At 46.6% G+C, this 26,278-nt stretch overlaps 1 protein-coding gene across 6 annotated transcripts in view; it reads right to left on the reverse strand.

Annotated features, from left to right (window-relative positions):
- Positions 1 to 26,278, reverse strand: part of LOC140395478 (hexosaminidase D-like) — a 47,870-nt gene that overhangs the window by 6,519 nt on the left and 15,073 nt on the right. For 4 of the 6 annotated variants that reach the window (XM_072483269.1, XM_072483270.1, XM_072483271.1 and 1 more), the window contains exons 4-10: positions 23,272 to 23,359; positions 21,634 to 21,798; positions 21,306 to 21,489; positions 12,348 to 12,419; positions 10,572 to 10,773; positions 2,384 to 2,466; positions 366 to 441 (exon numbers count right to left, since the gene is read on the reverse strand). In XM_072483269.1, coding sequence (XP_072339370.1) covers positions 366 to 441; positions 2,384 to 2,466; positions 10,572 to 10,773; positions 12,348 to 12,419; positions 21,306 to 21,489; positions 21,634 to 21,798; positions 23,272 to 23,359 — 870 coding nt within the window. Of the gene's footprint in view, positions 1 to 365; positions 442 to 2,383; positions 2,467 to 10,571; positions 10,774 to 12,347; positions 12,420 to 21,305; positions 21,490 to 21,633; positions 21,799 to 23,271; positions 23,360 to 23,827; positions 23,908 to 26,278 lie in introns of all 6 variants that reach the window. The other 2 variants (XM_072483272.1, XM_072483273.1) reach the window with 2 other exon arrangements.

Consider the following 26,278-nt stretch of genomic DNA (forward strand, 5'->3'; position numbering starts at 1 on the left):
TATTGTAAGCCTTCATAACTATAAAACTCTCTATCAGATCATCTCTTAACGATCTTACCCCCAATGAAAAAGCCCCAACTCATAACTCTTCTTATTTTTGTAATATCTTCGCAAATCTCCACTGCCCCAATTTCCATGTTCTTAACTGTCCTTCCTGTTATAGATGCCTGAACATTAACAAATCCAAACAGACCAGGGCAACAATAAACCTTTGCGGATTTAATTTTGAGCTAAAACTGGAGGAAATGCAGGTGGATTTTTAATGGATCATAGTTCCCTCTCAAAATGTAAATTTTCCAGATTTTATTTGTGCATTTGAAATGCAAGAGGGCAGATAATATCCAAATGAAGTCTTGATCAGTTACCGTGGAAAGTTCATCATCAATCCTTTGAATCCAAGACAGTTTTTCACAAACTCCTCTTCCCTTTCAGAGAATGTACCTAATTTGAAACATGCAAAATGTCATTTTTTTAAAGCCAGGGTAATAACACTTCTTGTACTAATATTCAAGTCTGTGTTTATTCAGGGGCTGGTTTAGTTCAGTGGGCTAGACAGCTGGTTTGTGATGAAGAACAAAGCCAGCAGCACGGGTTCAATTCCGCTTTTCATGGTAACTTCATTGCAGTGTTAATGTAAGCCTACTTGTGACAATAAAGATTATGTATTTATTTTTTATTTATTCTATAAATAATGGATTCTCCTAGAAACCCATGTTAGTAGAACAATTAGGGCAGATCAAAAATCTCCATATGTATCCATCAAAAGCACGAGGAGAAAACTTTAAATTTTGCCCATAATTCGTTCTAGTTTTGCATGGACTTCATTTTGGACTAAAACTCAGTATTATATTTATCTTAGATTTCGCCTGCACGTTCTATTATTATAAATGTTTGTAGCACTGATTAAAATACATGCAAAAATCGAACAACCCAGCTTTTGGACTAGGAGACAATGTGATAGCGATGCTATGACAAATGTTATTTGTTTGGATATTAAAATGGTTTATCATTGACCGTGTGGATACTCACAGTTAGAGGCTATTCAGTCCTTGCACTTTTTCCCCACTTGGCTCATATTCAAACTCTATACTTGCACTCATATTATGGTATGGAGCAACACAGTTTATTTTTCACTCATCCAATTATACTCCAAATCTTGTCAATTAATCTTGTCAATTAAAACTAAAAGCAAAAGTTTACATGATTCTCTCCACAGTGCGTATAGAGTAAAAATAAATGGTCAGAGATCACGGGATAAGCTTAGTACCACTCATTGAAAGTTGCTTGATTTTTAAGTGCCATCAGGGTTAGAAAGTAGCTCTGCCACATTAATCTGTGCACAGACATTTATTAATGCAAATTGCGACCATCATTTAAAATTTCCAGCAATTTACTGATACATACTTCATTCCTCTGGAGTTAGTAATGGAAGCATTAAAGCTTCAAATTTGTGTCTGTACAGGTGATTAAAGGCAGTGGGTTATCTGCTTTAGCTTCAATTCTAAGGCAGAGTCAAAGCAAACTTTAAAAAAGAAACATCTTTAAATAGTGTATTTAATTTGACTACATGCATATTTACCATTCTAGGAAGTCAAAACTTGGGCTTTGGTAGGAAGAGAGGTTGTTCAAAATGGAGGTTATTCATTAAATAAAAAAACACTGAAAAGGAGTAAACATTGTTTAACTTTGGGAGTTGATTGCCATTTATTGTGAAAGTGGACAATAGCAAAGTATTTTATTGAGTTAATAGTGGGAAACTCGAGAATTTGGTAGAAAAGGATAAGCTATGGAACTTAAATCCGTGCTCTAAATAAACTATTATTTACACAATGCATTCTCTTACTTGTACTAAAATCTTCCCACCTTCACTGCTGCTATACATAGCCACCTAAATCCGAAGGTGAGCAAGGCTTACCAGTGCCAAGTTAAAAATGTCTAGTATATGAAATACACATGGTGATGACTTCCATATGAATTTCTTTCTCTTGCAAAGTGGCCAAGATTGAGGAAATGGCATTTGCAATTAGTAAGCCTGACGTTGCTTGTAACTCTGTATTTAAATGTGTATTAAACAGTAAAAACACACAACAGATTATGGATCCACGGCCCATGCTCAGAACACAGAGAATTTGGTCTAGAACAGTGCTTTACAAGAATGGTATGCACTCGAGTAGTTATTTCCAAACCAAGAACAAGTGATTAAATCAGACTGAGCGCATTGTATTCCTAAATACCCATTTTTCAAAGTCTACCGTTGGCTCGCAATTCGCTTGCAAGAAATGCCAAGACATCTGCAGATGCCAAGGTCTTCACAATGCAATAGCTCAGGAAGCCAATGTTTGTCTAAAATATCATTAAGCATTTTAAATATAATATGCCTTACCATTTTTCAGAGTTTGCAGACAGACTGCTAACGATGGAATCCCCACAGGAAGTAGTTCACACAAAACCGAGAAATGATCATATCTTGCAAAACAAGACAGCAGACAAAATTTAGAAATAATTACTACCTAGATTATATGCCTCCAATTTGTGTGCACATCTAGTGCTGAATTTAATAGCTCCATTCATCAGCTGGCTAGCCGGCGGCAACACTGCCGTGGTCATTCCTGGGAGCCCCGATGAGGCTAAATCCCATTCAGACACATACTGGTCTGCCATTGAGGCCGACGCTGCCAGCAAGGTCACTGGGAATGGTGGGCACTGCTGGCACTAACCCAGGAAGGAAAACAGGGATGGATGCCCCCCCCCCCCCTCGCACGTTGGAGGAGAGGCAAGTGCAGTAGCTTCACCAGGGCCAATCAGATGAGGGTGTGAAGGGGGTCAGTGCGGAGGGCAGGGCAAATCTTTTAACATTGCAGCCTTTGGCACTGGCAGGGCCCTCTATTGGGCCTATGAAAGTTTCTTCTCTGCCCAGCACTGTTCAGTTCTGCTTGCAAAAAGTCAGCTTGGCTTATAACCTATGTTAAATTTTTTTATTAAATCCAGCGTCAATCTGAATAAATAACCAGAAAGAGCAACAAGGAGACACGGCTAAAAGCAAATTACTGTGAATGCTGGAATCTGAAACCAAAGAGAAAATGCCGGAAAATCTCAGCAGATCTGGCAGCATCTGTAGGGAGAGGAAAAGAGCTAACGTTGAGTCCAGATGACCCTTTGTCAAAGCTATAAGACAGAAGAAGTGGGAAATATTTATACCATGGAGTGAGAATGAAGTTTATACTGTGGAGTATAATCCCACTTTCTCTGTCTTACAGCTTTGACAAAGGGTCATCTGGACTCGAAACGTTAGCTCTTTCTTCTCCCTACAGACGCTGCCAGACCTGCTGAGATTTTCCAGCATTTTCTCTTTGGTTTAAGGAGACAGGGCTTCTGCATAGATAGGTTTTTCAATTCCAGAGAAAAATTAGAAGTACTCACAGACAATAATGATCTGGATACAATAAGACATGAAATGAGACTGTTCCGCAGGGATCAGTGCTGGGACCGTTGCTGTTTGTAGCATATATAAATGATTTGGAGGAAAATGTAACTGGTCTGATTAGTAAGTTTGCAGACGACACAAAGGTTGGTGGAATTGCGGATAGCGATGAGGACTGTCAGAGGATACAGCAGGATTTAGATTGTTTGGAGACTTGGGCGGAGAGATGGCAGATGGAGTTTAATCCGGACAAATGTGAGGTAATGCATTTTGGAAGGTCTAATGCAGGTAGGGAATATACAGTGAATGGTAGAACCCTCAAGAGGTATTGAAAGTCAGAGAGATCTAGGTGTACAGGTCCACAGGTCACTGAAAGGGGCAACACAGGTGGAGAAGGTAGTCAAGAAGGCATACGGCATGCTTGCCTTCATTGGCCGGGGCACTGAGTATAAGAATTGGCAAGTGGACTTCCGGTTGCGGCGATGACCAGCTAAGCCGCACGTTTCGGCGGCTCCAGCTCAAACGGACCTTCGGGCTCTTTTAAGAGCCCCAACGGGAAATTCTTTCGTGACGAAACCCGGTGTGGGGTGAGACAACAGGGAGTCCCCCCCAGCGGAAAAGAAAAATATCGGCGGCGGCGGGCAGATCTCGGAGAATCCTCGAGGACAACGGCAGAAGAAAGAAAGGAGCAAGATGGCGTCGGAGAGAGCCCAGGCGACATGGGGTCTGGCTGGACCAGGACGAATTTTTAAGACGGTGTGTGGAGCTGCGAAAGGAGGTGCTGGCCCCAATGCTACAAGCAATTGAGGGGCTTAAGGAGACACAAAAGACCCAGGAGATAGAGCTCCGTGTGGTGGAGCAGAAGGTAACGGACAACGAGGACGAGATCCTGGGCCTAGCGGTCAAAATGCAGACGCACAGGGCGCTCCATAAGAAGTGCACCGAAAGGATTGAAGTCCTGGAAAACAGATCAAGGAGAAAGAACCTCCGGATCCTGGGTCTCCCCGAGGGAGTGGAAGGAGCTGACGGCGGGGCTTACGTGAGTACGATGCTACGCTCGCTAATGGGAGCTGAGGCCCCCTCGGGCCCCTTGGAAGTGGAAGGGGCCCACCGGGTTCCTGCGAGGAGACCAAAGGCTGGAGAACCACCTAGGGCGATGATTGTGTGATTTCACCGCTTCAATGATAGGTGGTTCTGAGATGGGCAAAGAAGGTACGAAGTAGCAGATGGGAGAATGCGGTGATACGAATGTATCAGGATTGGAGTGCGGAGGTGGCGAGAAGGAGGGCGAGTTTCAATAGAGCCAAGGAGGTGCTGCATAAGAAGAAAGTGAAGTTCGGGATGTTGCAGCCGGCGCGATTGTGGGTCACGCACCAGGACAGACATTACTATTTTGAAACATCGGAAGAAGCATGGACCTTCATTCAAAAAGAGAAACTGGACCAGAACTGAGGGACTGATGTTGGAGGGGAAAGAAAAATGCTGATGTATAGAGGTGTAAATTGGGGAGGGGGGGACACTGAGAAATGTAGGCGCCGGTGGGGGGGAAGAAGAGACACAGGCGGGGGACGGGGAATGGGAGCGGGGCGGTAGGGGGAGCTGCGCCATGGGGGGCGGGATGGCACTAGAAAGCGCGGGGTTTCTTTTTCTTTTCCCGCGCCAGAGACATGATGGCGGGAAGATAGGCGCAAGGAGGATGGGAGTTCCTCACACAGGGGGGGGGTCAAGGAGAGAGCGGGAGAAGCCGGGGTCAGTTGAAGTCAGCTGACTTTCGGAAGCAATATGGGGGGAGTAACCATGCTAGATGGGGATCTAGCGGGCGGGGGGGGGGGGGGGGGGAGACAACTGGGTTGCTGCTGCGGAGATCGAAGGGGAGCTGGTAAGAGAAAAGGTGGTCGAGGCGGGAATGCGCCGCCTGAGGGATGGGTGGGTGCGCGGAACCGGGACGTGGGACTGGCCAAGAGAGGGTGATGGCTAGTCGACAGGGGAGGGGGGCGCGCAGCCCCCCAGTCCGGCTGATCACGTGGAACGTGATAGGCCTAAATGGGCCGATTAAGAGGGCCCAAGTGTTCGCGCACTTAAAGGGGCTGAAGGCAGATGTGGCCATGCTTCAAGAGACGCATCTGAAGGTGGCGGACCAGGTTAGGTTAAGGAAAGGATGGGTAGGACAGGTGTTCCACTCAGGGCTGGACGCAAAGAATAGAGGGGTGGCCATATTGGTGGGGAAACAGGTGTCGTTCGAGGCTAGGAACATTGTAGCGGACAGCGGGGGCAGATATGTGATGGTGAGTGGCAGACTGCAGGGAATGGAGGTCGTGCTGGTCAACGTATATGCCCCGAACTGGGATGATGCGGGATTTATGAAGCGGATGCTGGGACGCATCCCGGACCTGGAGGTAGGAATCCTGGTAATGGGGGGGGGGGACGGGACTTCAACACGGTGCTAGACCCAGGGTTAGATAGATCTAGATCCAGGACCGGAAGAAGGCCGGCAGCGGCCAAGGTGCTTAGGGGGTTTATGGACCAAATGGGGGGAGTAGATCCGTGGAGATTTGCTAGGCCGCTGGCCAAAGAGTTCTCCTTTTTCTCCCACGCCCATAAGGTATACTCCCGGATAGATTTCTTCGTTTTGGAAAGGTCACTGATTTCGAGGGTGGAAGGAACGGAGTACTCGGCCATAGCTGTTTCAGACCATGCCCCACATTGGGTGGATCTGGAACTAGGAGAGGAGAGGGAGCAGCGTCCACTCTGGCGACTGGATGTGGGATTATTAGCAGATGAGGGAGTCTGCGGAAGAGTGCGGGGATGTATCAAAAGGTACCTGGAGGCCAACGATGATGGGGAGGTCCGAGTGGGGGTAGTATGGGAAGCGCTGAAGGCGATGGTCAGGGGGGAGTTGATCTCCATCAGGGCTCACAAGGGGAAAACAGAGGCCAAAGAAAGGGAAAGATTACTGGGGGAGATTTTGAGTGTGGATAAAAAATATGCGGAGGCCCCGGACGAAGGACTATACAGGGAGAGGCGACGACTCCAGGCGGAGTTCGACCTGCTGACCACAGGGAGGGCAGAGGCACAGTGGAGGAAGGCACAGGGGATGAGATATGAATATGGGGAAAAGGCGAGTCGCCTGTTGGCCCACCAGCTTCGAAAGAGGGCAGCGGCGAGGGAAATAGGGGGAGTTAGGGCTGAAACGGGAACCACGGTGCGGAGAGCAGGGAAGGTAAATGAGGTGTTCAAGACCTTTTACGAGAGGTTATATAGGTCCCAACCCCTGGAGGGAAAAGAGGGGATGCAGCAGTTGCTGGACCAACTAAGGTTCCCGAGGGTGGAGGAGCAGGAGGTGGCAGGCCTGGGGGCGCCAATTGGGGTGGACGAGGTGACCAAAGGGCTGGGAACATGCAGGCCGGGAAGGCCCCGGGACCTGACGGGTTCCCGGTGGAATTTTATAGGAAATATGTGGACTTGTTGGCCCCGCTGCTGGTAAGAACCTTTAACGAGGCCAGAGAAGGGGGGACCCTACCCCCGACAATGTCGGAGGCGACGATATCACTAATCCTGAAGCAAGATAAAGACCCGCTGCAATGCGGGTCTTATAGGCCTATCTCACTCCTAAATGTGGACGCCAAGTTGCTGGCAAAAGTGCTGACAATGAGGATAGATGATTGCGTCCCGGGGGTGGTGCACGAAGATCAGACAGGGTTCGTAAAGGGGAGACAATTGAATGTCAACGTGCGGCGGCTATTGGGGGTGATAATGATGCCCCCAGCAGAGGGGGAGGCAGAGATAGTGGCGGCAATGGATGCAGAGAAGGCATTTGATAGGGTAGAGTGGGAGTATCTATGGGAGGTGCTGAGGAGGTTCGGGTTCGGGGAGGGGTTTGTCAGCTGGGCTAAACTCCTCTATGGGGTCCCAGTGGCAAGTGTAGCACAAATCGGCAAAGCTCGGAGTATTTTCGACTACATAGGGGAACAAGACAGGGATGCCCGCTGTCCCCATTACTGTTCGCGCTGGCAATTGAACCACTGGCCAGAGCGCTGAGAGACTCCAGGAAATGGAGAGGGGTAGTTAGAGGGGGAGAGGAACACCGAGTGTCACTCTATGCAGATAACCTACTGCTATATGTGGCGGATCCAGTGGGGGGGATGATAGAGGTTATGCAGATATTGAAGGAGTTTGGAGATTTCTCGGGATATAGGCTTAACATGGGGAAGTGAGCTTTTCGTGATACACCCTGGGGACCAGAGTAGAGGGATAGATGGCCTGCCGCTAAGGAGAGTGGAAAGAAACTTCCGATACCTGGGGATTCAGATAGCCAGGAGCTGGGGAACCTTACACAGACTCAATCTGACTCAGCTGGTGGAGCAAATGGAAGAGGATTTCAAAAGGTGGGATATGCAGCCGCTGTCACTGGCGGGCAGAGTGCAGGCGATTAAGATGATGGTCCTCCCGAGGTTCCTATTTGTGTTTCAATGTCTCCCTATATTGATCACTAAGGCCTTTTTCAAAAAAATAGATAGGAGCATCATGAGCTTCGTGTGGGCAGGGAAGGCCCCGAGGGTAAGGAGGGGGTTCGTGCAACGTAGCAGGGACAGAGGGGGACTGGCGTTGCCGAATTTGGGCGACTACTACTGGGCCGCCAACGTGGCGATGATCCGTAAGTGGATGATAGAGGGAGAGGGGGCGGCGTGGAAAAGGCTGGAGATGGCGTCCTGCAAAGGAACGAGCTTAAAAGCGCTGGTGACGGCGCCACTACCGCTCTCCCCGAAAATGTTTACCACAAACCTAGTAGTGGCGGCAACATTAAGTATCTGGGGGCAATGGAGGCGACAGAGGGGTGTGTTGGGAGCCTCGGTGTGGTCCCCGATCAGGAACAACCATAGGTTTGCCCCAGGGAGGTTGGACGGAGGGTTCCAGAGCTGGCACCGGGCAGGAATTAGGAGAGTGGGAGACTTATTTATAGATGGGACGTTTGCGAGCTTGGGAGCGCTTGAGGAAAAGTATGAGCTGCCCCCGGGGATATCTTTAGGTATATGCAGGTGAGAGCGTTCACGAGAGAACAGCTGGGGGAATTTCCGTTGCTCCCGACACAAGGGATCCAGGGCAGGGTGCTTTCGGGGGTGTGGGTCGGGGAGGACAAAGTGTCCGAAATATACCGGGAAATGAGAGAAGAGGGGGAGGAGCTGGTAGAAGAACTGAAGGGAAAATGGGAAGAAGAGCTCGGGGAGGAGATTGAGGAGGGTTTGTGGGCTGATGCCCTAAGTAGGATAAATTCCTCTTCCTCGTGTGCCAGGCTTAGCCTGGTCCAATTTAAGGTGCTACATAGAGCACACATAACGGGAGCGAGGTTGAGTAGGTTCTTCGGAGTGGAGGACAAATGCGGGATGTGCGGGGGAAGCCCGGCGAACCACACACATATGTTTTGGTCGTGTCCGGCACTGGAGGGGTATTGGAGGGGCGTGGCGGGAGTGATCTCGAAGGTGGTGAAGGTCCGGGTCAAGCCAAGCTGGGGGTTAGCTATATTTGGGGTAGCGGATGAGCCGGGAGTGCAGGAGGCGAAAGAGGCCGATATTGTGGCCTTTGCGTCCCTAGTAGCCCGGCGTAGGATTTTACTCATGTGGAAGGAAGCGAAACCCCCGGCGTGGAGGCCTGGATAAACGATATGGCGGGGTTCATAAAACTGGAGCGGATGAAGTTTGCGCTGAGAGGATCGGCTCAAGGGTTCACCAGGCAGTGGCAGCCGTTCCTCGACTATCTAGCGGAACGTTAGGGGGAAAATAGATAGCCAGCAGCAGCAGCCCAGAGGGGGAGGGGGTAAATTGTTTGTGTTCTAGATGGGGTGAGGGGGCGGGCTGGGAGCACTATTTCGTGTTATTTTGTTAGTTCACTATTTTATTTTAACAATGTTATCTATCAGTTATCATGTTACCATTTTTGTTGATTTGTAAGGGGGAAAAATTGTGTTCGAAAACTTTAATAAAAATATATTTAAAAAAAAGAATTGGCAAGTCATATTGCAGTTGTATAGAACCTTAATTAGGCCACACTTGGAGTATAGTGTTCAATTCTGGTCGCTTTAGAGAGGGTGCAGAAGAGATTTACCAGAATGTTGCCTGGTATGGAGGGCATTAGCTATGAGGAGCGGTTGAATAAATTCGGTTTGTTCTCACTGGAACGACGGAGGTTGAGGGGCGATCTGATAGAGGTCTACAAAATTATGAGGGGCATAGACAGAGTGGATAGTGAGAGGCTTTTCCCCAGGGTACAGGGGTCAATTACTAGGGGGCATAGGTTTAAGGTGCGAGGGGTAAGGTTTAGAGCAGATGTACGAGGCAAGTGTTTTACACAGAGGGTAGTGGGTGCCTGGAACTCGCTACCGGAGAAGGTGGTGGAAGCAGGGACAATAGTGACATTTAAGGGGTATCTTGACAAATACATGAATAGGATGGGAATAGAGGGATACAGACCCAGGAAGTGTAGAAGATTGTAGTTTAGTCGGGCAGCATGGTCGGCACGGGCTTGGAGGGCCGAAGGGCCTGTTCCTGTGCTGTACTTTTCTTTGTTCTTTGTTCTTGAGACAGGAGGGCACAACAGTTCTTTGCTATTGCAAATTGCGCTTATCGCTAATTTTAAGTGCTTTGTTTTAATATAATTGTAAAGCCGCTGGAGAACAAAACCGGTTTCTCAACCAAAATTGCACAAAATTTGGTGTAGCAAACAGCGCTAATGTGTGCCTAGGAAATTCCTCTTTATTGTTTGAGAGTTGATCAATATAAAATACTCAGATTAATGCCTTCCTTTCTTTTATTCCTTCATGGGATGTAGGCGTCACTGCCAAGGTCAGCATTGGTTGCCCATCCCTAATTGCCACATCTGAGTGGTTTGCAAGACCATTTAGGAGGGCAGTTAAGAGGCAACCACTTTGAAATAGCTGAAATAGTAGGCAGCAGAACTTCACACAAATGCATTTAACACCAATATCATAGAACGGAATTTCACCCCAAATATATAAGTTAAAACTAGGATAAAATCCGATTTAAATGACTGTGTGTTCAACAGTTACTGAGCCAATAAAAGAAAACAGGCAAATAGGTTGTGGTGTAAACATATTAGTAACAGCGTAGTTCTACATGTTTCCCCCTTTCTCACGTACCTTTGCCAACCAGTGAGTGCTATGCCATGCAACTGGATCGAATCCCTTGGCAGAGCTTCCGCTACCTTCAACCACTGCAGGTGATTAGCTAAGTGATAGCTAATGGGTGTTAGAGCCACAGCCGCACCCGTAGCTCCTTTGAAAGCACTTGCAAACCAAATATGAGAGAATCCAGTGCGCTGGTATTTCTGTATGAGAAGCTCTAAGTGAATAAAATTAGATTGGCATCTGTTTCGGACACATGATTCGTCTTACTATTTTTTAACACTGCCAGCATATATGGAAAAAAGTACTTTTCAAAACCTTTGAGCATAAATGCTACTGCAAAGTAATAAAGGATAGACTGTTCTCAGCCTATCAACAGGTAGTGTGAAATTATTGGCTGGGGAATCTCCCCTTTTACCAGCAACAGAGGTGGCTTGCCATGTGCAGTGCTCGTCGGCTGCACCATCTGGGAGCCCGCGGGGGCATGGTCGCCTTCGGCGGGACTAGTCAATTACGGCAGTGGCAAGGGCTGGAAAATTATGGCCATCGATTTCAGATGCTGTTGTGTGACTATCATTTTTAATTATAATTAATTCTCATTAATAGGCTTGCCTTCAGAAACCACATTTTCAATGGGTTCATTTGTTTTCAAAGCCAATGTCAATGCACGTTTAAAGTGCATGAAAGATTAAAACGCATTAAGCAACATTAAATTATTTTAAAAGCACACAATAAAAAATGCGTATGACAAGAAAAAGCAGAAAATGTTTGAAATACTCAGCAATATCTGTGGAGAGAAAAACAGAACAACAATTTCAGGTTGATGGCTTTTGATCAGAAATGGGAAAGGCCAAATATAAATAAATCTAACTATACTGTTTTGAAAAATTGTCATGACACAAATTCTTACGAGACATAATATTATAGGAATACCTTGGGCTGGATTCTCCGATCCTGCGGCCATGTCTGCAGGATCCGTCTGGTCTTCTGACCAGAAAGTCGGAGCTGCCCCCTTGGGGGGGCTAGCAGCCAGGCAGCATAGAACCCCCGGCTTTATCTGCGGATAAGGCCATCGAATGGCCGGGTCTGTGGCCGCGTTACACGGCGGCAGCCGCATGCAGACCCGGCCTGCAAAAAAACTGCCCCCCTGTAACCAGCCTCGCTACCCCCGGACCACCCCCCACCAGTCCCCTCAGCTAGTGGAACGACTCCCCCCTGACTGTGGCAGCGCTGGACTGTCCGCAGCCACCACACGAGGTCCCTGAGCGGTGTGAGCACACGCGAGCGATGCCGCCGGGGACTTGGCCCATCGGGAGCAGAGCATCGGGGAGGGCCTCAGGTGATATCCTGAGGCCGTCCGTACGGCGTACTCCCTGGGTACGCCTTTTTGAGGGGGTGAAGAATCGCAAAAGCGGAGCTGCAACAGATTCCGGCGTAAACGGGGATTCAGCGGTCAATCGCGATTTTGGAGTCGGCAATCGGAGAATCCAGCCCCTTGTCTTACCTGATGCATGACTTCCTTCAATTATAAATACAACTTACCAAACTTGTCTTTACCATATTTTATATTCCCGGTTTTGACTGGTGTAATAGCTAATAATTCACTCACTTAAACTTCAAATTTACAACTTAACAAATTTTGAACTATTTCTGCCCAAATAAATAAAATGTAGAAAAATACACATGTCGCTCTGTTTAGTTGCTCTACACAAAATGCCCAAGAAAAACTTGGTTAATTTTCAAATTGCTATTGATACTTATGGAGATTGAAAAAGAATAAAATCAACTTACTCATGTTATGCATGTCAAAATTGGCATTATAATCCCAGATCATTGGTTCAACAAATTGACTCAACATGGATTCTAATGGGAGATAAAAGGAAAAATGCTTCAATAAGATTTGCATCAAACGGCAAAATTAAAAGTAAAAACAGATTTTCCCGGCCTGTTTGAAAAGGGCTCAGAATAAATATAAGTCTCAGAACTTCAGGAGTACCTTTTCAATTCTAAATTTCATTTATGTTTTTGGTTTGCTAATAAGGAAATTTGAGTAAGTCATTATTCACGTAGAAATATGGTAATTATGTTATGATAGTCATTTATTATTAAGGAGAATAATTTTTTTCATTATTGTATTTTATGAAAACTTATCAAAATTAATTAGAACAACACTATACTACAAATGTATTTGAAATATTCACAATTTTTCTGGAAATTATGCCATAATGATTTCAAATACTTTTCCATTGTTTTTAAAAAACTACACATCACTGCTTTCAAAATAGTTGGTCATTATAACACTAGCCCTGTTTTAGCTAAACAAGTCTTCTCAGATTTAAAATTTTCACATGAATTTGGATTTTGTGCTGAATCACAATGAATGAACCAAATTATCAATTTATTGATTCTATAGATTTGCATCAAAAGACAAAAGTAAAGTAATTTAGAAAAATTTAATTCAAAGTAAAACAGATTTTCTTTGCCCGTTTGAAAAGTGCTCTGAATAAATAAAAGTCTCTGAAAAAAATCAATAGAAATTTCATAAAATTAAAAGAAAGATTATCAATTACCCCATTCGAACACGATTTTGAACTTTGATAATTCTGACACACTAAATTCATATTGTGGTACTGTATCTATTAAAGTTAGCTCTCGGACAAGATGGTAGCATGTGGTTCAGAATGACTATTTCTGTTCCGGGTGAGGCAGACTTGCGATCTGTTTCCTCACCCTGCCCCTTGAGCGGGGAAGGCAATGACAAACTCCCAAACTGCCAAGAAATGGCGGCACAGTGGCACAGCATTGCTGCCTCACAGCGCCAAGGACCCGAGTTCGATCCCGGCCCCGGGAGTTTGCGCATTCTCCCCGTGTGGTCTCACCCCCCCCACAACCCAAAGATGTGCCGGGTAGGTGGTTAGGCCATGCTAAATTGTTCCTTATTGGAAAAAGAAACTGCCAAGAAAACGGCTCAGAATGAAGCATCGATGGACAATGAGCCAAGGACCTGGCTTTAGACAGTGCACAAATGACATGAGATGGAAGTCTACGCTTGGAGTACAATCAGAAAATTGTGCTCCAAGTCCGATAAGTATTGTGCTCATTAGGTTAGGCCTCACGTTTCTGCTAAAATCAATTTGCATCCGCACAACTGTAAAATGTTCCAAGAATCACCACAACTGAAAGCAATTGTATCTTTTGTGTCTTTCCATTGAAGAGCATCCCTTGATGTATTTAAGCATGGCAATGTGGTGCCATTTTATTGTTGCAGTTGAAAATTGGGTTTTCAGCAAAAAAAAAAAGCATTTTCATAAGAGTAACCAGACCACCATATGAGTAACCCAATTTAAAATCACTGAAAATGACTGAAAGAAAATGTGGAACACATTTCATTGTTTAATTGGTGTACACTAGCCAGCTTCTCAAAAAATGAAATATTGCTCGAAATTAAAAGATATGCCTACTTACTATTTAATGACAATATAATAATAATTGCTTATTGTCACAAGTAGGCTTCAATGAAGTTACTGTGAAAAGCCCCTAGTCGCCACATTCTGGCGCCTGTTCGGGGAGGCCGGTACAGGAATTGAACCCGTGCTGCTGGCCTTGTTCTGCATTAAAGCCAGCTGTTTAGCCCACAGTGTTAAACCAGCCCCTATATTTACTGGTAATATTTAAATCTGTTTGTTCGAAAGGATGTAAAATTGGAATAGGCAAAATAATTTAGAAACTGGGAAAGCACGTATGTTCAGGAAAGGAAAGTTTTAGCAAGTAGAGAGAAGGTATTAACTACATCTCAAAATTGGCTGCAAAGGAATTTGGACACCCCGAGGTGAGAAATATGCTGTTGGAATACAAATCTTTTCTTGCTGCAGGAAGCTGGGCAAACTTTGGTTTCATATAAAATCAGACATTTCCCTGCATATAAAAATACTGGAATGCTATTTCAACTTTCTCCAGCACTCGGTCTGCCCCAAGTGCTTGTCCGTACGCAAGGAACCAAACAAGAGGTGGCTCACAAAATATCCCAGAATTAAGTAATGAAGGCAATCTGGACAACAAATAATAATAACGAAAGAGAAAATGCTGGAAAATCTCAGCAGGTCTGGCAGCATCTGTCGGGAGAGAAAAGAGCTAACATTTCGAGTTCGATGACTCTTTGTCAAAGCTGAGACAGAGAAAGGGGGAAATATTTATACTGTGGAGCGAGAATGAAAGATGAGTCATAGCCACAGACACCCAGGGAAACCGGGTGCTAATGGCCATAGAAACCAAGGGGAAGGAGTGCTAATGGCAGTCCCCAGAGAGAACAAAAGATGTAGGGGGCGATTCTCCGATATTGAAGCCAAGTGTTCGCGCCGTCGTGAACGCCGTCGCGTTTCACGATGGCGCAAACAGGGCCCGGACACAACCTATTCTGGCCCCCACGGCGCTGGAGCGGTTCACGCTGCTCCAGCGTCCTTACGCAGAGCCAAATGGGCGCCGTGCCAATCCTGCGCATGCGCAGTTGGGGCAGCCCAATCCTGCGCATCCTCCAACATGGAGCCGGCGTTCTGGGGCCACGCGCGGAAGGAGGCTGGCCGGCCCATCGGTGGACCCGATCGCGGGGCAGACCCCATCGGAGGCCCCCCACCCGCCCACAGGCCGCCCCCCCACGTTCCCGCAGAGTTCCCGCCGGCAGCAACCGGGGTGGACGGCGCCGGCAGGAACCTTTCGTGTCGTAGCGGCCGCTCGGCCCATCCGGCCGGAGAATTGCTGCTCGCCGGTTCTCCGAGCGGCGTGGTGCGAATCGCGTGCTGCTGGTTTTCGGGGTGGTGGGAGAATCACGTGCGGGGGTTGGGGAGGCGTGGCGCGATTCGTGCGCCGCCCCGGCGATTTTCCCACCCGGCGTGGGGGGGGTGGGGGGAAGAGAGAGAATAGCACCCGTGAAACGCCACACAACAGAGAAACTAACATCAGAGGATGAACTGTAGATGTGGGGGAGGGGAAGGGGGAAGCAAAGAGGAGAAAGGTTGGGAAAGGTGGATAAGATTGGGGAGGGCTAAATATATTAAGAAAGAAAGAAATATGCAAAGGGGTGGAAGGGAATGACTGGGGGTGGGGGGTGGAGCACAGGGTCTCTCTATGCGGATCACCAGCTTCTGTACATGTCGAACCCACTGGCCGGGATGGAAAATATACTGGAAACATTGAGGACGTTTGGCCGGTTCTCAGGGTACAAATTAAATATGGCCAAGAGTGAGATGTTTGTAGTGCAGGCAAGAGGCCAGAATAGGCTGAAGGAGCTGCCATTTAGGCTGGTTGGGGAAAGTATCCAGTACTTGGGGATACAGGTGGCCCGAGACTGGGGCAGGTTACATAAGTAAAATTTAAAAAATATATATATATATATTTTAATTCAAATTTTTACATATTTTCAACCAACCACCCCCCCTTACAGAAATAAGAAAAAACAAAGAACACATAAATAAACATCTTATAGCTATGTCACATATTCCCCCAATATACAAGCCCCCCATTAAACGATAATCAACGCAGTAGGAAACCCGAAGTGCCCCCCCCCCCCGGGTTGCTGCTGCTGCTGACTACCTCCTAATGCTCCGCTAGAAAGTCTAGGAACGGTTGCCACCGCCTGAAGAACCCTTGCACAGGTCCTCTTAAGGCAAACTTTACCCTCTCCAATTTAATGAACCCTGCCATGTCGCTGATCTAGGCTTCTATGCTTGGGGGCTTCGCATCCTTCCACTGTAGCAGAATCCTCCGCCGGGCTACCAGGGACGCAAAGGCCAGAATACCAGCCTCTTTCGCCTCCTGCACTCCTGGCTCGTCCGATACCCCAAATAGTGCGAGCCCCCAACTCGGCTTAACCCTGGTGTTTACCACCTTCGACACCGTCCTCGCAACGCCCCTCCAGAACCCATCCAGCGCTGGGCACGCCCAGAACCTGTGGCCGTGATTTGCCGGGCTCCCCGAACACTTCGCACACCTGTCCTTTACTCCAAAAAACCGACACAGCCTTGCCCCAGTCATGTGCGCCCTGTGCAGAACCTTAAATTGTATCTGGCCAAGTCTGGCGCAAGACGAGGAAGAATTTACCCTACCCAAGGCATCTGCCCACATCCCCTCGTCTATCTCCTCCCCAGCTCCTCCTCCCATTTACCTTTTAGCTCCTCCACCGAGGCCTCCTCTTCCTCCTGCATCTCCTGGTAGATCGCCGAGACCGTGCCTTCTCCAACCCACACCCCCGAGAGCACCCTATCCTGGATCCTACGTGCAGGCAGCAGCGGGAATTCCCCCACCTGCCGTCTTACAAACGCCCTTACCTACATGTACATGAAAGCATTTCCACGGGGGAGCCCAAATTTTTCCTCCAGCGCCCCAAGGCTCGCAAACGTCCCATCTATAAACAGGTCCCCCATCCTTCTAATACCTGCCCTGTGCCAGCTCAGGAACCCCCCATCCAATCTCCCCGGGACAAACCGATGGTTCTCTCGGATCGGGGACCACACCGAAGCCTCTGCCTCCCCCCTGTGGCGTCTCCACTGCCCCCAAACTTTGAGGGCGCCGCCACCACTGGATACGTGGTGTACCTTGTCAGCGGGAGCGGCAGCTGTGCCGTCACCAGCGCTCTCAGGCTCGTGCCCACACAGGACGCCATCTCCAGCCTCTTCCACTCCGCACCCTCCCCCTCAATTACCCACTTACGTATATCGCCACATTGGCAGCCCAGTAGTACCCACACAGATTAGGCAACGCTAGCCCTCCTCTGTCCCTGCTCCGTTCCAGAAACACCCTTCTCACCCTCGGGGTCTTTTTCGCCCATACAAACCCCATGATGCTCCTGCTGACCCGCTTAAAAAAGGCCTTAGGGATCAGGATGGGGAGGCACTGGAATATAAAAAGGAACCTCGGGAGCACCTTCATCTTCACCGACTGTACCCTACCCGCCAGGGAGAGTGGCAGCATATCCCACCTTTTAAACTCCTCCTCCATCTGCTCCACCATGAATTCGATGTTGTGACCGGAAGGCTGCAGCATTCCGAACTGGAAGATGAGATGTTGTTCCTCCAGTTTGCGTTGAGCTTCACTGGAACATTGCAGCAGGCCAAGAACAGACATGTGGGCATGGGAGCAGGATCTTTTGTTAAAATGGCAAGCAACGGGAAGGTCAGGATCCTGAATGCGCACAGACCGAAGATGCTCAGCAAAGCGATCACCCAGTCTGCGTTTGGTCTCTCCGATATAGAGGAGACCACATTGGGTGCAGTGAATGCAGTAGACCAAATTGGAAGAGATGCAAGTGAAACGCTGCTTAAAATGGAATGAGTGTTTTGGGCCTGGGATGTTAAGCATGGAAGAGGTAAAGGGGCAGGTGTTACACCTTCTGTGATTGCATGGGAAGGTGCCATGGGTGATGGGAGAGGTACTGGGTATGGTGGAGGAGTGAACTAGATTATCTCGGAGGGAACGGTCTCTGTGAAATGCTGACAGAGGGAGTGAAGGGAAGATGTGTTTGGTGGTGGCATCACGTTGGAGTTGGCGAAATGGCGGAGGATTATGCTTTGCATATGGAGGCTGGCGGGATGAAATGTGAGAACGAGGGGGACTCTATCCTTGTTCTGGGAGGGAGGGGAGGGGCGAGGGTAGTGACGCGGGAGATGGACTGCACACTATTGAGGGACCTGTCAACAACTGTAGGTGGGAAATCACGGTCCAGGAAGAAGGAACACATTTTCGAAGCACTATTTTGGAAAGTGGCATCATCGGAACAATTGCGACGGAAGCGAAGGAGCTGAGAGAAAGGGATGGAGTTCTTACAGGGTGTAGGGTGCGAAGAGCTGTAGTCCAGGTAGCTGTGGGAGTCAGTGGGCTTGTAGTGGTTATTAGTGGATAGTCTATTGCCGGAAATGGAGACAGAAAGATCAAGGAAGGGAAGGGGTATGTCTGAGATGGACCAGGTGAAAGTAATGGAGGGGTGGAAACTGGAAGCGAAGTTGATTAATTTTTCCAGATCCGGACGAGAGCATGAAGCGGCACCAAAATAGTCATCAATGTATCGGTAAAGGAGTTGTGGGAGGGGACCCGGATAGGCCTGGAACAAGGAATGTTCCACATACCCCATAAAAAGGCAAGCATAGCTAGGACCCATGCGGGTACCCATTGCTACACCTCTGATTTGGAGAAAGTGGATGAGTTAAAGGACAATAAATAGATTGCCACAAAAACACAGCACAACCTGTGAATTAAAAAGCAATGAAAAACCTTCCAAAGTAAAGAATGATGACTGTGTTGTGTATTAGAGCTACTGCGCTAGACAAAGGTCAGCAGATACCTCGGGATCGTATTAGAAACGATTTGACGACAGAAGACATAATTTTAAATTACGAAGACATTCGCATATATTTGCATCCTTGGCTATATTATAGTCACAACATATAAAACGTCTCTGCAACACTTACAGCAGACAAAAGGGATGGCTCCAACAAAAGTCTGCTCAAAAGGGTGCCAGTTGTGACAGGCTTGCGTCTGAGTCAGAGGATTGTGGTTTCAAGTTCCCAGAGATTTAGCTCAAAGCTCTAGCTTGGCACTGCAGTGGAGTACTGAGAAGGTGCTGTACAGGCAGAGGTGCCATCTTTTTGATGAGACTTTAAAATGAGGCTCCACCTGTCCCGTCTCAGCTGGATGACATAATTCTGACAAAAGCCAGGCAGTTATGCCTGGTGTGCTGGCCACTATCTGTCCTTCAATATCACCAACATAGGTGATCTGGGCATTATCACATTACTGCTTGTGGGAGTTTGCGGTGCACAGATTCATTACAACACTTCCGACTTCACAACAGCAATTACACTTCGCAAGTAACTAGCTGGGTGGAAGTAATTTGGGACATCCTGAGATGAGTGCAGCTCAATACCATCCAGGATAAAGCAGCCCACTTGATTGGCACCCTTTCCACAAACATTCACTCCCTCCACCATCGACACACAGTAGCAGCAATGTACCTTCCATAAGATGCAAGGTTCCACCGAGGCTCTTTAGGCAGCACCTTCCAAACCCACAAGTACTACCATCTAGATGGACAAGGGCAGCAGATACCTGGGAAAAGCACTCACTGGAAGTTCCCCTCCAAGTAACTCACCATCTTGACTTGGAACAATATTGCATTTCCTTCACTGTCACTGGGTCAAAATCCTGAAACTCCTTCCCTCACAGCACTCAAGGGTGCATCTACACCAAATGGACTGCTTAGGTTCACAAGAAGGCAGCTCATCACCACCTTCTCCAGAGCAATTAGGGATGGACAATAAATGCTGCCTAGCCAGCGATGCCCATATCCCTTGCATGAATAATAAGGTAGATACATTCAGCTGATTGTGACTCAGTGGCCAGTCCAGCAGACAGAAGGTCCCTCGTTATCATCATCCATTCAACAAATGTGGTCAAGCCATCACAGACATTGTTTGCTTAGTAATGAATGTATGTTGACGGAATTAGCATGCTCCAGGACCTCCAAGTTGGTAACTCTAATGTGCCAAGAGATGCTGAGGATATGTCTGAGAATACTGTTCACCTTTTCGCCAGTGTAGTACAAGTTGTTGAGGTCTCACTGCTGAAGACCTGTGCATTCAGGGCACAGGTGTGATGAACTGGCAGTTTATGGGGCAGCACAGTGGCAAGCACTGCTGTCTCATGGTGCATAGGACCTGGGTTCGTCCCAGCCTCGGGTCACTGTCCATGTGGTTTCCACATTCTCCCAGTGTCTGCGTGGGTCTCACCCCCCCCAACCCAAAGATGTGCAGGATAGGTGGATTGGCCATGCTAAATTGCCCTTTAATTGGGGAAGAAAAGAATTGGGCACTTTAAATTTTTTAAAAACTGGCAGTTTGGCGTTCTTTAACAAGTTGCTGTTTTTGGACAATCTCTTACTCAGCTTGGCTATGACAGCCACAATGTGCTTGTTGATTTCAGCATCAAGTGACAGATTACTGATGATTATAGAGCTATCAACAACTTCCAGAGATACATTATCAATGCTAATTGATGACAGTATGGCAACGTTCTTGACTATGGCATTGGTGTTCCCCATGTTGATGGTCAAACCAAAGTCTTTGCTGTCTGTCTATTTGCCAGTGAAGACATTCCTCAGTATGGAATGTTAGTGCGGCATCATTGGCATAGTGCAATGCTGTGATGCGTCTGGTGCAGTTTTGTTCTGGATCACAGGCGGACAAGACTGAACAACTTTCTGTTGGTTCTGGTATGTAAGCAGACACCCACTGTAGATCAACTGGTAGCATACAACAGCAGCAAAGAGAACACTATGCAAAAAGACATTGGTGCCAGAACTGCAGATCTTAAGGGCTTCAGATGTTTCCTTGTTATTTTTTTTTTTTTTTAAATATAAATTTAGACCCAATTATTTTTTTTCCAATGGAGGGGCAATTTAGCACGGGCAATCCACCTACCCTGCACATCTTTTAGTTGTGGAGGCGAAACCCACACAGACACGGGTAGAATATGCAAACTCCACACGGACAGTGACGCAGGGCCGGGATTCAAATCCGGGTTCTCAGCGCCGTAGGCAGCAGTGCTAACCACTGTGCCGCACCCCGATGTTTCCTTGTTATAGTTGACCTAAACCACATGTACAGTGCTGAAAAAAAGTCAGCTGAAAATCGGAACTTAGAGCCAAGTGCTTCTTTTTGTTTCATACTTTTAGTTCAAATGGAGTCACTGACAAGACAATAATACCTTTAAGTTGCTCTTCACTGATATTTCGAAGCATGTCATCCCAAAATATGGGTTTCACATCTGGGCGGGCAGTGATGATGTAACTTGCAACAGCTTTCACGTGAGACAGGAACAGACAGTCGATATTTGTTTGACCTGTCTCAAACAATTTCTTGGATTCTTCGCCTTCACCAAGGTAATAAACCTAAAGATAATATATAGATGAACAATTTTCATTTTTAAAAAAGTAGGTAGCATGTAACACTACAAGGTTAACCGAATCGCCTCCAAGATAAAATGATATTTTTGCAAAATACGCAAAAATCCTTCCACATAATTGTTGCAGTACCTCATCTGATCCAATGTGAATCCATTTTAGGTCTTTGTGTATTGTCATGATCTGGTCAATCATGGATTTTACTAATTCCATAGACTCCTCTTTATGAGGATTGAGACCATTAGGAAAACATTTCACTTCACGGAGATGAGAAAATGTTTTATGTTTAAGCACAAACTGTAGGAAAAAGGTTGAAAAAGAAAGCATCAGTCAACGCAACTTAACAAAAGAACCACGCATTCGGGATCTGGTATACAGAAATCTCTCACGGGTTTCTCAGTGTTAAATAGATGAGCATCCCACACTGACCAGAGGTACAACCATAGACAAATACATCAAGGGCTATTCAGCATTTAGTGCACGAGGTATCACAACCCATACTAAAAAGATTAGTCCAGTGGTTACTCTAATGTACTATATTTAAAACACTAACGAATATGGCAAAATTGTGTAAAGCTTTAGATCCAGTTATCAAAACGCTAAGCAAATGCACTTAAGTTAATATTGCAGTTTCTTATGCATTCTGTTTTGAGAAATCATGGTCCGAGGAGTGGCAGTCTTTGCTGGACTGCCACCCCACTCCTATTTGTCTACTCGAAGATGGAGCTCTGCATTTCTGGAACAGAGCATCTTCAGAAATGCAGAGCGTACCTGTTCTGGTGTCCTCCTTCACGCTGCAAGGTTGCGAGGGAAGCCAAGATGCACTCCCTCCTAAGTGAACTAACTGCTGTATTTTGAGAAGTCTTTATTCACGAACACGCTGAACAGCTTTGGGATATTTGTACAGCTTTTTGATGTGTTAGTGCATGAGTGTGAGTGAAGAGGGTAGTGTGGGGAGGGTGTCAGCTGGGTACGGTGGTGAGGTTGCGGGTGGGGGCGAAGTCAGGGGATTGGGAAGAGTCGGAGGGTCATAGAATCATAGGATTTACAATGCAGGGAGGCCATTTGGCCCATTGGGTCTGCACCGGCTCTTGGAAAGAGCACCCCACTTAACCCCATGCCTTCACTCCATCCCCGTAACTCCACCTAACCTTTTTGGACACTGAGGGCTAATCCTCCTAACCTGCACATCTTTGGACTGTGGGAGGAAACCGGAGCAAATGGAGGAAACACACGCAGACACGGGGAGAACGTGCAGACTCCACACAGACAGTGACCCAAGCCGGGAATCGAACCTGGGACCCTGGAGCTGTGAAGCAACTGTGCTAACCGTGTGCTACCGGGTCAATGGGAGTCGGAGAGTCAGGAGGAGGAGGTCAGGCAGGGGTACAGTGGGAAGTTGGGATGGAGTTCAGGGTTTGACATGTTTTTTTCCCTGTCTAATACTTCATGGTTCGTTATCCAGGTTAAGTAAATCAGAACCCTCCAAAGTCTCCTCTCTAACTCACAGTTGGAGACTTCTTCGGAGGGTTCCACAGAGGGGAATTGCCCATCGGAAGTTTAAATTTCCCAGGCAATTCCTGTGGAGTCCTTGCGTTGGGATTGCCAAGAGGTCCCATAGTTCAACCTCCAGGGTACATCCGGTCTCCGACCATCCAGAGAGTGCAAGTTCTGGGCCCATCAGTTACAGTAAAGTTCACCAATCTTTGCTGTAGATTTAATACAATTTAGCCCAATGTAGCCTTTCACTTTATTTTGTTTCTAACTCACCTCCATGTGACCAAAGGTTTGCACCAACGGAATTACTTCAAAATTAAGCATTCTGGCAAGAGTTATAATTTCTCTGATGTCTGACGGACTGCAATGCAAAACGTACAGCGTTATTAGGCATCGACATAAACTGCAATTTTCCATAAGCCTCTAATTCCTAACTCCTCCACAGTTGCTTGAATTTTGTCAGATGTTAAGTTAAATATCACAGGGTAGCTAGACATTCTGTCTCCCGGGAGCGGAAAGCAGTTAAAGCAATCATCAGCGTTTTACACTCAAGTCAAGACGTGTAGACTTGCATTTGTGTTTGCTGACAAAAATCATTGGTGTCCATGCTGCCTGGCTGCCCTTCTAAGCCACTTCTGAAGTGCATGGCTGAGTACATCTAAAGCTTGTGCAAGCACATGGTTCAAGCACTCACAGGCCACAAGGTGGTGGATAACAAAGACAATAACAATTGTTCATGTTGTCACCTTCAGCATTTTGTAATTTAAAAAGTATCGACAGTTTAAAGTCCAATAAGATACAAGTGCAGTAGGTACTCCTGCTACTTTACCCGTACAGCTATTTCATGTAAGTGGACACAACAGCTTGGAGTATTTGTTCCCCTGCTATCAGATGTCACTTCCAGTTAACCTGCAGAAACAATGATTCACATGGACTGGATTAGATAATTAATCCCCCATTTCTTCTAAAAGAATGTTGTAATTTATGGATTTTAAACAAGCCAGTTAATGAAGAACCAAAAATATTTAGCGTACACCAGATCTTAAGGTGGATTGGGACTCAACTTTGAATGTAGGACCGAAAATAGATGTCTTGTAGGCATAACATTCATAGATGTACAGAGTTTATATTGTACACAAGATTCCATGGTGCAGAGAAATTTTTACTCTACAAGTGTCAATAAAGCAAACACTAAATACTATCTATCCTATACGCTAAAATCCAGCATTAACAGGAGCCAAACATTTTTGGTCGAATACAAACTATAAATTGCACATTTAATGACAGATACAACAAAGAAAGATCTTACAAATTTGCTCAGCAGTTCACTCAGATTTTAGTTAACATTGTGTGTCACAAACTTGAACTCTGTCTTCCTCATGAGGAATTTCAGCTCCTCTCTTTCTAGGAGCTAGTCTGATCCCCAGCCAACAACAGCACACATCAACCCAAAGTATGGTCTTTAGCACAAGTGGCACATATCAGCAGAACCTGCTCAACTCGGCCTAGATGGCATGGATCCACCGCTGTTATCTTCAAGTAACAGAAACAACAGCAGCAACGCATTCTCTTTGCTTCTTCTCAGCTTCTGGATCCAGTCGCTTCTTCTCAGGTTTTCTTCAGCTTGTCTGTCCTGCTCTAGTGGATTCAATACTGCAACTGCACAGCTTGGAGTGATCTGTGTTCTTTCATATCTTTCAACCAGCTTCAATTTCCCAACCTCGCTTGGTCCTGATTCCCCTAGATACTGGGAAGTTCAATTTCATTTCTGCGTCTACCTTTTCTGCTTCATTTTCAAATTTCGTTATCAGTTCAGCTTCTGTTTCGAGGTAGGGCTGCCTCAAAAACACACAAATTTAAATATATATACAATGCTGATAACTCAGAATTTGGAAATTTTCTAGAATGATTCAATACATATTACCTGACATTTAATGATAATCTTTATTGTCACAAGTAGGCTTACATTAACACTGCAATGAAGTTACTGTGAAAAGCCCCTAGTCGTCACATTCCGATGCCTGTTCGGGTACATAGAGGGAGAATTCAGAATGTCCAAATTACCTAACAGCACGTCTTTCGGGACTTGTGGGAGGAAATCGGAGCACCCGGAGGAAACTCACGCAGACATAAGAACATAATAAGAACGAGGAACAGGAGTACGCCATCTGGCCCCTCGAGCCTCCACCGCCATTTAATGAGATCATGGCTGATCTTTGTGGACTCAGCTCCACTCTCCGGCCCGTACACCATATCCCCGAATCCCTTTATTCTTTAAAAAGGTATCTATCTTTTTCTTAAAAACGTTTAAAGAAGGAGCCTCAACTGCTTCACTGGGCAAGGAATTCCAGAGATTCACAACCCTTTGGGTGAAGAAGTTCCTCCTACACTCCGTCCTAAATCTACTTCCCCTTATTTTGAGGCTATGCCCCCTAGTTCTGCTTTCCCCGACCAGTGGAAACAACCTGCCTGCATCTATCCTATCTATTCCCTTCATAATTTTATATGTCTCAATAAGATCCCCCCGCATCCTTCTAAACTCCAATGAGTACAGTCCCAGTCTACTCAACCTTTCGTCATAATCTAATCCCCTCAACTCTGGGATCAACCTAGTGAATCTCCTCTGCACTCCCTCCAGTGCCAATATGTCCTTTCTCAGGTAAGGAGACCAAAACTGAACACAATACTCCAGATGCGGCCTCACCAACACCCTATACAATTGCAGCATAAACGGGGAGAACATGCAGACTCCGCACAGACACCGATCAAAGCCGGAATTGAACCTGCAACCCTGGCGCTGTGAAGCTATAGTGCTAACCACTATGCTACCGTGTTGCCCAATTAATCTACATTAAAATCTACAATCATTCCTCAGCTCATCTGTTCAGTTCCGACAAGCGTCTGAGTTGTCTGGTTCTCTTACTTAGCATCTGGCTAAAACTTCTAGTGTCAATTGCAATATATTTACTACAAGGCCCACAACATTTATAAACAACTTGAACAGCAATGGATCCTGAACAAATCTCTGCTGAATTCCAGCATCCTTTTTTTCTGTTCCCAGAACCATCCACCTTCTGCTGTGAGGAATATCAATACCCTCGCAGCTGTTACTCTGTAGTATTATTTTCCACCAATTGGCTGCTACAGCCAGTGCAAAAAGACAACTAATTTAAGATAATTAGTCGAGCACATGATGTGGCTCATTTACATACAGAAAGATCAGTTCTCGGCAAACAAAAGGAACATGTTCAAGCCTTGAATTACCCGGGGGCTCAAGGAG

This window comes from Scyliorhinus torazame, chromosome 18 (assembly GCF_047496885.1).
Source record: "Scyliorhinus torazame isolate Kashiwa2021f chromosome 18, sScyTor2.1, whole genome shotgun sequence".
Taxonomy (NCBI): domain Eukaryota; kingdom Metazoa; phylum Chordata; class Chondrichthyes; order Carcharhiniformes; family Scyliorhinidae; genus Scyliorhinus; species Scyliorhinus torazame.